Below are 12,260 nucleotides of genomic sequence, written 5' to 3'. Positions count from 1 at the left end.
CAAAATGTTACATTTTAAATCTATCTTACCCAAAGATTTTTATTTTTTAACATCTAATGAATGCAACCAATGATATATCCCTTGAATGATACTGATTTTTAGAAAAATAAAATAGACAAATCATACCAGTAAGAATTCTATTAGAATTTAAAACGAACATGAAAATCTATTAAAAAATCAAGATTAAATCCAATTCTTATATCATTTATTACTTCAAATATTAAATTTAAATTATTTTTATTTCCTAATAAAGAATTAATTAAAAATAACTTTACTTATTCTTTAAATGGAGACTTTCTCTATCACAAGTAAACTTCACTTGTGTATGCAGGATTTGCATTTTATACTTGTATCCATTTTAATAGACGTGTATCTAGTAGTTTCTTTATAGCTTCTTCTTGTGGGTGATAATTGCAGTTTACAATTTATTTTATGAAGATATTAGTCTTGGAGAACATTTACCATGAAGAATGTTTTATATTTATATTTAGCATTTATCTTTTTTAAGTTACTGTATTTAAGTATGAGAAAAATGAAGCCCAGACACAAAATAGAAGAAATCGTCCTCTGAGGGTAATGAATAAAATGTTGATTAGCATAAAAAGTAACATCATAAGTATATTTTACCCTGGCCTTCTCCTAGCTCAAAACCTTTTTATGTTCTTATTAAAAAGGAAATGGCAAGAACAATCGTCATATCATATATAATTCCAACAGTTGGTGTTTATTTAAATCAGGCATATGTAGTGAGTTTTAAAATACGTATTTTAGATATTTTCAAATCTTGATTGGGGAGACTATGAATGTACTCAGGAGGTATGAAATCCTCTTACTAATGTACTTTGATATACTGTAATGACTGGAAATGTTTAATGTTCAGGGCAATTGCTTTCAGAGTTAGCCTTATATCCCCAGACAGTCACTATCTATAAAGGTAATATTTTTCCTGTGGTAATTTATGAAAACCACCACAGACATGACCACAGGCTAAGCAAATACGAGAAAATCAGTTGAACAGTCAGCTCTTGCCTTGGATTCACAGTGCTCTATTCCCTCCCATCTTGCTACTGGGGAAAAAAATCACTCTCTTATTTAACAAAATAATGTAAATCTGCCTTTAATCAACTTCATGATATCCAAAGAACTTCAGCAAAGGCTAACATCAAATTCTCTCTTACTTGAAGAAAGTAATAGTATTTTCTTTTCTTTTTCTTTTTTTCTTTTTCAAGTTTATTTATTTCGAGAGAGAATGTGTAGAACGCACGCAGGGGAGGGCCAGAGAGAGGGAGGGATGGAGAGAGAAAATCCCAGCAGGCTCCATGCTGTCAGACAGTGGGGAGCCTAAGGTGGGATTTGAATTTAGAACTGTGAGATCATGACCTGAGCCTAAATCAAGAGTCCAACACTTAACCAACTGAACCACCCAGACGCCCTAATACTTTTAGCTTACTAATAATCCAATTCATTCAACAAAATTAAACCTAGGCTGTAGTTTTCTCTGTTACATATCTGTCTGGCATACAGCATGCTAAGATAAATGTCACCTTGCGTTCAGGTCACTCACATGAGAATTACAACAGAAACACTTCAGAAAGAAAACTAATAAGTTTTAGAAAATTATCAAAGTAATATTTTAAATTCCAGATAAATTTTGTATACATGCTTTTCCCTGAATTTCTGTTGAAACAAAGACAAAAATAATTTGATAGTGCTGGAAAAAATTTGCTAAACTTTATTGCTTGGTTTTAATACTGTAAATTTTTAATGCCAATTATTTTAGATACATGTATGCTTTGTATGTAAAGTGTGATTTTCTTTATGAGAATAAAATAACCCCTGTTTCAGGATGAGAATTGGAATTCCGTTCACCTTTTTATTAAAAAAATCCAATAACAACCTTCTGAAATATATTTCTAGCAAAAAGTTACTTGTGTGCTAAATGGCTTATAAGTAAATGCTATCATACAACATTTTCAACTAGTTTCTCTATTGTTAATCTTTCACTTGATGGTTTGTGACAAAAAAAAAGGAGTTAAAAAGAAATGTTGTTTAAGTAATAGAATTGTTATTTTCCTTATAATTTTTAACTATTTTAAATGGAAAGGATGACAGAACAAATAAAATACATTAATAAATATGTCAGTGAATAGTGTTTTGGATAATCTTGAGAACAAGTTTCATTACAGCAGTTTTCTTCAATGTTTCTATTTTTAAAAAATAATATAATATTCAAAAAATTAATATTCAGCAAAAAAATCTGTTAGAACCTTATTTTTTTTACCTTTCTTTTTTGACATGCCACTGTTCATTATAAATTAGATACATTTATTATTTGCTAGGTTCTTTGCCAGGCTTTGTAGAGGAAGATGTAATACGGGGTGGTAAGTCATTGACCAAAATAGCCTTAATATTCCTCAACTTGAGATGGTTTCTTCCTGACCGTAGGCCCCTGAATCACTTTTCTTAGAGCTCTTACCTTAGAAAACTTATAATTGTGAATTATTTCTCTGCCCCTTTGAGATGTAAATTTTCTCCCAGCCTTCTGCCAGTTCTATAGCCCAGCAATATCTTCCTCAAGGACCTGGGAACCACCCCATAGAAATTTAATCATCAAGTGGTACCAGGGTCTCAGTTGGTTAAGCATCCGACTTCGGCTCAGGTCATGATATCATGGTTCATGAGTTCAAGCCCTGCACTGGGTTCTATGCTGACAGCTCAGATCCTTGATCCTGCTTCAGATCCTGTATCTCCCTCCCTCTCTGCCCCAACCACCCCCCACCCCACTCATGCTCATGCTCTATCTCTCAAAAATGAATAAGCTTAAAAAAATTTTTTTAATGTAATCATCAGAAAAGATAGTCCAAGCCTGTCTCAGTCTCTGTTGGAAGGTAGGAGCCCACTTTTGATAAGTACCACTAAGCAGATAGTCTACTCATGTTGACTATACTCTTCCATTGGTTTATCCCTTAGGTTAAACCCATTCCCTGCATTTTGTGTCAGTGAAGTTCAGTGCAATCTCTCTCCTCTATTGCCATAGTCTTAAATAAACTCTTCCTTGCCTATTTAACTTTCTAGTGCAATTTTTGTACCTATTTTTTAGTTATGACAATTTATTTTATTTATCCTAAAAGATCATGTGTATTTATTAAGAATTTTGAAACCTGAAAAAAACTTTACTGGTTTTAAGTACTTTAAAGAAGTGCCCTTAAAATTTATGTGGACAGATATTGATTATGGCTAAAGGCTGTGTGTTCAGAAAATTCCATGAAATCACAGCATGACAGTGCTGGAAAGGATCATCCAGATTATCTTAAGCTCCTCATTTGGAGACTAAGGAACAGAGACAGATTGATATTAATCAAATTGTCTAAGATTGCTAAGAAAATGCAATTCAATTATCTTAAATCAAATTAACTAAATTAATTCAACTTTTCAATTAATTCTGGATACCTTTTCCTAATATTTCTATGGATTTTTATCCATATTCATCATTTGGCAAGCTTCTTCTAAAGGCCTAGGTAATAAATATTTTAAGTTTGCTGGCCATGTAGTCTCTGTAGCAACTACATCACTGTTGTTATGGTACAAGAGCAGTCATAGATAATATGTAAATGGGTAAGCTTGTCTGTGCTCTGGAAATCCCGGGAGGTTTTCCTGAACATTGTGCTTTCCTGGCAGATCATTTTGTTGCTTGTTGTGCATTTATTCATTATTGTGGAATGCTCTAAGACCACCACAGTTCACATTTGTATCAAGAGAGTAGGTTAGGCTGCTTAGCCCTGGTGAGTTTTTAAATATTTATTGTATATGGTGATAGGGTTCTTCAACCTTTCTTCGTTTTCTTTTTTCTTTTTTTAAGTTTCGTTGCAAAACTGATAAATGTATTCCATTCTGGTGGAAATGTGACACTGTGGATGACTGTGGCGACGGATCTGACGAACCTGATGACTGTCGTGAGTACATCAGTGAATGTAGGAGTTTAGAATTAAGAGTTCCTCAAATCCCAGTTCTTGAAAATTAAAGCAAGACCTTAAATATTTCCTTATGATGCTTTTCCAAAATTTTTAAAAATGTAACAAAAATTGTTAAAATATCTTGGGTATGTCTCTGTTAACTATTGCATTTAGAATGATGCTGTCAGTAATTTGTGTTATTGTTTTGTCTTAAAATTTCTTACTTGTAGTATAATTACACTCATGTAGTGATCAGTATAGTAACATTCAGCATGATTTTGACTGGATATGTCACCAAATTAGAAGCAAACCTGGGCAAGTTTTTAGAATTCCACTCAATAACTAAAATCTTACTTTAAGGGATTAATCTTTCAATGTTTCTGACAGTATTAAAATACTGAAAATTCCTTGAAAGTGAGATTTTTCCAATATAAATCATTAGTTTGTTCTTTAGCAATTTAGTATGCTCTTATTAGTTGCCTTAAAATGACTACCAATTATATTTTGACTCAAACTGTAATTGGCACGGTTAGGTGTCATATACATACATACATACATACATACATACATACATACATATATATGCACATGTGTTTGTATATGTGTGTGTGTGTATATATATATACATATATATATACATACATATATGTATATATATATATATATATATATACACATATATATATATATATAGGGCACATGTATATACATATACATTTAGGTATCACTGGTAACTTCGGTTGTAACGGACACACAATAAACTTTGTCTTGATAGACTTTTATAGTTCACTCCATGGGTCACTCCAGTACTGTCCTGTCAAGTTAGAGGCTTTTAGTCAATCATGATTCCCTCAAATCTCAGTGGATAGTTGCCATGATTTGGCCTTGACAATTGAGGTCAAGATCCTTAGGCTTGCACTAAAGAAAGACAGTAAACTATCTTAGTAAACTAGTTGCTTTCTGATGTAGAACTTTCCACCACATAATTACAAAACTGTTTTAAACTTAGGGTATCTAGATAGTTACTTAGATGAGATGGATTCCATCTCTTTGGGCACTACCAAGTGTATAAAGCATTTGAAGTTGTTTCACATCGTTCATTTGTATCTTTGAAAGCAAGAAACCGTATATTCAAGGAAAAAGAAAAAAGATACAGAAGTCATTGGTTTTCTAATAGTCTCTTCATGTTTCTGGAATGTCCATTGGTCTTTGAGTTTTTAATACAGTTTTTGTTTTCACTATGATAGGCAATATATGAAAGTAATATCTATGTGAGATAGGTATACTATAATGCCTGAATTATTCTTTTTTAAAGTTGTTGAATTAAAAGGACTATTAAAGAAACAAGAAATTACATTGTTGAACAACCAAGATTTGCTAATTAAAAGGAAGTTATTAATTTCCCTGTGATAAAGTAAATTTTCCTACAATATGGTAATTTAATGCATCTTACTTTGTAATTTATAGAAATAAAGGAGAATGAATATGTTAAATCAGTCCTCATATTAAGGTGACCTCCCCTGCCCAGATTCACTAATATGTTCTCTAAGGAAATACCACCATAATGACCTACAGTTACAGTCAGTGGCACCCAATGCTTTCCATTCTAAAATATATGCATCTCCTGAGTTCCAATTTTAATCTTGACTGGAATATCATGCTATCACCATACTGATATGAAAAATTAACCAAAGATTTAGTATAGTAAGTTTTTCACATTTACACACTTTCAGACTGCATGGTGAACAAATATAACTTTAATGTCTTTTGAGGGGAACCAAAGAGACATCTGGTATCTGAGAGTCTCTGCATCATCCTTATCCTGGTTAAATACCAATTCAACATGTTTTTATTGGTTACATTATCTCTGTGATCTTTTAGTAAATGATCTTTTACTTGGAGTCGACAGGTTAACAGCACTGAACATCTGTAGGCATGAAGCTTTATTTTAAGAGTTATGGTGAGGTGGAGAGTGATGTAGATGAGTCTGTGGAGTGTTTAGAATTCATTTGTGAATAGCTGCATCATCAAAATTTGCAGGGACTAGGTTGCTGGCGATATCTAGAATTTCACCTGAAAAGACTGGAAAGCTTAATCCCAGCTTCACCTACTTGCAAACTTCAATAGTGTTATTTAAATAAATGTGTTTAAGAGTGATGCGTCATGAATTCTCTGGCATCATAAGTTTGTAATTTCATTTTCCAGACCATTCTAGAGACATATTTAAAAGTCAGATGGCTTCCCAGTTATTTCCCAGGCATGAAACTCCTCTGATAGTTGTAACCCTTCTTATGGGAAGTTTGGTTCAGTAGCAAAGGAGTATTCAAGAAAATCATATATGAAGCAACAGGAAATAGAGGAAATTCACATGTTTAGAATGTGAGAAAATTAAGTATCACACAGTTTAAACACTTAGTGTAATTAACTAATAAATGTTACAGATTGGAGTTAAATTAGTTTAAACATTTGAGAACTCACTTCTATAGAAGTCAAGCATATATTGAGTTATTTTTTAATGTTAAGGAAATTTTTAATTGTAAATATAAAAGCATACTTAATGTTCCGAAGAACGTTTAAAATATCACTTATTAGTATTTGGTTGACTTATTTGAACAACTAAGCAGCATATTAATTATGTTAAAGTCAGTGGATTAGTAATGTACATTAGGATCATCAGTCAAAAGATAAGTGTTTCATTACAAGCAACATAGATTGTGAGAAGACTTCAGAGTCAGATCTGGATCTCAATTCCAGGTCTGGCACTTGAAACTTGTACATCCTTGGGTGATAATTAATATCCATGAGAACTAGTTTCCTTATTTATAAAATGGTCATGGTGATGGGGAGGTAAGGAGGTTATGACAAGATTCAATTCGTAGTTATATGTGAAAGGGCCTAGCCCAGTGTCTAATACAGAGTAGATGCTCAGTATATCCCACTTTATTATTATGATTATTGTCATCATTATTTCTTTAAATTTTTTTTAATGTTTATTTATTTTTTAGAGAGAGAGACAGAGACAGAGCATGAGAAGGGGAGGGGCAGAGAGAGAGGGAGACACAGAATCCAAAGGAGGCTCCAGGCTCTGAGCTGTCAGCACAGAGCTCGACAAGGGGCTTGAACTCACCAACCGTCAGATCATGACCTGAGCCAAAGTCGGATGCTTAACCGATTGAGCCACCCAGGCACCTCATCATTATTTCTTATATAAACTCAAAAATATGGCAAAATGCATTATCATATAGAATTAATTTCTGTTAATTTATGAAATGTAATCTGGAGGTCATCTGAGTTGCTCACAGCTTAGCTTTACTGTAATCTGATTCTAATAGCTACCTAGGTGTGAGACATCCACAATGTGCTCTAGAATATGTTTAATATAATGAAATAATAAATATTTTTAATGTCAGAAAAGCTCTTTTTAAGAAGGCATGAGCTAAGATTGGCATTTGATGATGATACCTGTATGTTTTCTTCCCTAGCTGAATTTAAATGTCAGCCAGGCAGATTCCAGTGTGGAACTGGACTCTGTGCTCTTCCTGCTTTCATCTGTGATGGAGAGAATGACTGTGGAGACAATTCTGATGAACTCAACTGTGGTAGGTGATTAAATTCTTAACTAAGGAACATAAATCTAATTCTTAGCTGATTATGTGTGTGCCGATTTAAATTCAGACACAGGTTCAGCACAAATTTTTTTTTGTTCTATCTTTTAGACACACATGTCTGCCTGTCAGGTCAGTTCAAGTGTACAAAGAACCAAAAATGTATCCCGGTAAATCTCAGATGTAATGGACAAGATGACTGTGGGGATGAGGAAGATGAAAGGGACTGTCGTAAGTCACCTTAAAATGTTCTGTCTTATCTTACTTCTGAGTCCCAACTGAAATGGTCTAAAAATTATTATTATGTACCACACGGTGTAGAAAAACATAATACCAATTATGGGCAAATAGCTCCAAATAGGTATCTATTGGGATGGGTTATTTAAGAAGCTCTCTATAAAGAATATAGAGAAAATTAAAACATGGTGGTCTTTACTTAGAAAACTACCTGAAGATTATGGCAAACAGGAAACAACATGCATTCATTCACATCATCCTTAAGAGAAGCAGCAAAACCAACATTACAGGTGACTGTGGTGTTTTGTTCATAAACTGATTTTGTGTGTGTGTGCCACAGTAGGAAGCTACAGATAATTTTCTTCTATTGATTAGTTACTTGAAATCAAGTCCATTAATTGAGATTGTTTTTTTCCCCATAAAATACATATTGAATGTATGATGAGCAAAATAACCTAACAAAACTATTTGTTAAAAACTGTAAATAATATTCTATTTAATGTCTTTCAACAAGATACTCCAAAGAATAATTGTAAAATATCTTCTGTTCTTTTTGCCCCTTGTCTCCATCCCCCACCAAAAATCAGATTAAATGGAAGACAAACAGTTTATATTATGTACATATATACACATAGGCACACAGGCATGCACACACACACACACACACACACACACACACACACACACACCAGAATCTGAACAATAGAGTACCTGTCAAGTTTTTCAGGGTTTCAACAGAATAGCTGTCAACATTCCTGTCTTGCTGAAGTTTTATTTTATTCCCCTAAAACTTTTATCAGTAAATAATGTGCAGTCACCCAGCAATTTGATTAAGATGGTGCATTCAGAATAAAGTCAGTACCAGTTCTTTATGGTTAGTCATTCTAGGAGCTGATCCATTAAACTGACTAGGATTTGTGATGCAGTTTACAGTGTAAGTCAGATGTTCTCCTCTTCCCTCAAAAACTCAACACAAGTAGAGAGTTTGATAAGTTTTATTTCCTTATTCACTAATACCTTCTGATTTAGTCTGTTTTCTATGTATAAAAATGTGAATGTGTGAATTCTTACTCTTATTTATCTGGTAACATTATTCCAAAAGGCTCTGAACTGTTTATTTTTAAAATTAATTTCAAAATATATCTAATCAAGGTAAGGTTCTGAAAATTCTGATTTTTATCAAATGTATCATTACAGAAATAGGTTTTATTTATTTATACTGGAAAGGACATTTGGAATATATTATAGATAATGAAAGTTAAAACTCTTCACCTTCAGAGCCTTATTAATTAAAAGATGCTACATTTCCAGTTGACTATCCTTAACATTTGTTTGTCTAATTATTTTTTAGATAAAGTGTCTGTCTTTGTTCAAAACTACATTTTAATAGATTTTTTCCTCTTAAGCTGAAAACAGCTGTTCTCCAGACTATTTCCAATGTAAAACTACTAAACACTGCATTTCCAAGCTGTGGGTTTGTGATGAGGATCCAGACTGTGCGGACGCATCAGATGAGGCCAACTGTGGTGAGTGTTTTGTGACCCTGGATCTTTCCTATTGTATTTGTGTCACCATCTGACATAGTCACAGTGAAAGGGGTTTGAACACAAATCTGATGAAACTGAAGTCTTGCATGAGAAAGTTTTGTCTCTGTGCTCGCAGAGTCATGACAACCTCAGATTAGCTATTTTATAACAACAATCTCAGGTTAGCTGTTTTTGCCTATAGAAGGGTAAGGCAGAAGAGTAATATTGTTTAATATAACTCAAAACTATTTCTAAAAAGATGGATCTAAAAGGTAGGCTAAACCATCATCTTGTATTAGAGTATGCACTTGGTATTAGCATTTAATGAATAGAAAAAATGAGACATTACCTTAAAATACTTTTTAACATTTACTTATTTTTGAGACAGAGAGACAGAGCATGAACGGGGGAGGGTCAGAGAGAGGGAGACACAGAATCTGAAACAGGCTCCAGGCTCTGAGCTGTCAGCACAGAGCCTGACACGGGGCTCGAACTCATGGACCGTGAGATCATGACCTGAGCCAAAGTCGGCCGCTTAACTGACTGAGCCACCCACGCGCCCCAAGACATTACCTTTTTATTGTTCTAGACTTCATTTTTTTTTTGCTTAAATACATATGGTTTTCCATTCATTCAATGATTGTTATCCATTCATAAACATAATGAAATAAAAGGAAAGTTAAGAAAAGTATCTTTTCTGTTTTAGTAGATGACAGCAATCACCTAAGTTGGCATTTGTTTCTGAACCTTTTTTTCTTACTTAAGATCAGTTGTTTTATTTATAAGAATTATTTATTAATTAATGTTGCAGAAATGGAGAACATACTCATTTTGTTTAATACATTCGATTCTATCTTGAAAATGTCAACGGAAAGACAGAAATGAAGAGTGGTTGTCATGTGTAATTCATTTTATCAACATTTATTAAACAGTAACCAAGGCTATGTTGTAGGTGAATACACCAAACATGACATTGTTGGGGAAGCAAAAAATTATTTAATCTGGTAATTGATTAAGAAAGACAAAGTTTTTCCAAATTGAAGGTAGGACGTCCAAGACTTTCAGAGCCAAAATTGGGTTAAATGCATCTGCTATATTCCACACTGCTCTTAATTACCTCTTCTGAGAAAAAAGAAGATAATGAAAACCCATTGTGTTCTTTGAAATTCCACTTCTTCACAACATTCATGAGACATATGTGTAATAAATGACAATCATGTGTCTTTAAGTGTTTTTCCTAATACTGTCTTCCATGTGACTGTGTCTTCAGAACATGCAACCAAAATAACTTACTACAGTATCATGAAACCCCATTTACCACTTTGTAGAATTGGTCTTCATAATCAATTCACAAAGCCCTGAAGTATAGTCATTATTGATTTGTCCCTAACAATTATCAAAGTCTTTTACAGACTAGTTTATATTCTTGGCTAGTTTTCTTTCATAGTAATGGCTAGTCTTGTGTATTTTTGGTTTACTGAAGTGAAAAGGAATAATGACTTATATTAGCTATATGAATATTTTTATGGAATATCTATAATTTGTTCTTCCTTACTTTGATATTATTTAACTATTGTCGCAGATTATATTAATCAAACTGATAATTATCAATTATTATAATAACTGTAATGCCTAATATGTATTTGGTATTTACCATATAGCCCAGGATATGTGTTAAACGCTTTATAGTCATGTACTCATGTAATCTCTCTACTATCCCCTATTTTTTTTGAAAAAAATTTGAACATTTATTCATCTTTGAGAGAGAGACAGAACATGAGCAGGGGAGGGACAGAGAGATAGAGAGGGAGACATGGAATCTGAAGCAGGCTCCAGGCTCTGAGCTATCAGCACAGAGCCCGACGTGGGTCTCAAACCCACTAACCATGAGATCATGACCTGAGCCAAAGTCAGATGCTTAACTGATAGAGCCATCTAGGTGCCCTGATCCCTATTTTTTATAAAGTTTATTTATTTGGGGAGAGAGATAAGGGCTCTGGAGAGAGAGAGAGATTCAGAAAGGGAGAGGGAGAGAGAAAGAGAGAATCCCAAGCAGGGCCTGTGCTATCAGTGCAGGGCCTAACACAGAGCTGGATCTCACAAACTGAGATCATGACCTGAGCCAAAATCAAGAGTCAGACTCTTAACTGACTGAGCCACCCAGACACTCTTTACTATCCCTATTTTATTGATGAGGTAAATGAATCCCAAGGAGGTTATATAACTTACCCCAAGTGTCATGGCTTGCAGGTGGTGGAACTGGTACTTGAATCCAAGGTTTTTCACACTAAAGCATCTACTCTGTAGACTTGGTATAAAGCCACTTCATTCTTTCTGTGTAAAGAGAAAAATATTTAAATGTTTTCTGTTTTAAAGTTATATAGACTTCTCCCAGCCACAGTCATTGCCATAAGTTCCAGATCAGTATACGAACACATACATACATACAGTAAGAGGGAGAGAAGAGATGAGAAGGTGGCCATCAGATTTGCCTTAGACCACTATAAAATTTTATTGTGGCAGGCACTAATTTAATTAAAAAAACTTCTATATCACATTTTAGTGTACCATTTCACAATCTTTATTCTTGGTGGGCTAAAAAGGCTAGCTCCTTCCCCTTTGTTCTGTCCTCAATAAAAATAGAAATGCCGTGTATTTTTGCTATGTCTGTTAACACTTTTGCAGAATACTTGCGTTGAGTAGGGAAAAGCAAAAAAACAACAACAACAAAAAACAAGCAAATAAAAACACTTCTTAAAATTAACCCTATCAAGCTAAGGCCTTATTATTTGAATCTGAGTCCTGTGTTCCTTTGTGGGAACAGAACTTGTCTAGAATAGAAGGTAAGTTTCAACGTTTCTCATGTTGAGGGCCCAGCACAATGTAGAGTAGATTCGCGTGAAGTGCTGTTGAGTGACTGGCCTGTTCTCTGTTACAAA

The 12,260-nt window shown here is 33.8% G+C and overlaps 1 protein-coding gene across 1 annotated transcript in view; it reads left to right on the top strand.

The window, feature by feature from the left end:
- The window catches only part of LRP1B (LDL receptor related protein 1B), a 1,940,511-nt gene that overhangs the window by 1,719,896 nt on the left and 208,355 nt on the right, over window positions 1-12,260 (top strand). Inside the window, exons 65-68 of the mRNA XM_023259298.2 lie at window positions 3,860-3,953; window positions 7,436-7,552; window positions 7,670-7,789; window positions 9,202-9,321. Of these exons, the coding sequence (XP_023115066.2) occupies window positions 3,860-3,953; window positions 7,436-7,552; window positions 7,670-7,789; window positions 9,202-9,321 (451 nt within the window). The remainder of the gene's footprint in view (window positions 1-3,859; window positions 3,954-7,435; window positions 7,553-7,669; window positions 7,790-9,201; window positions 9,322-12,260) is intronic.

This window comes from Felis catus, chromosome C1 (assembly GCF_018350175.1).
Source record: "Felis catus isolate Fca126 chromosome C1, F.catus_Fca126_mat1.0, whole genome shotgun sequence".
Classification (NCBI taxonomy): domain Eukaryota; kingdom Metazoa; phylum Chordata; class Mammalia; order Carnivora; family Felidae; genus Felis; species Felis catus.
The sequence above is the reverse complement of the archived record's forward strand: the minus strand, read 5'-3'. Positions and strand labels throughout refer to the sequence as shown.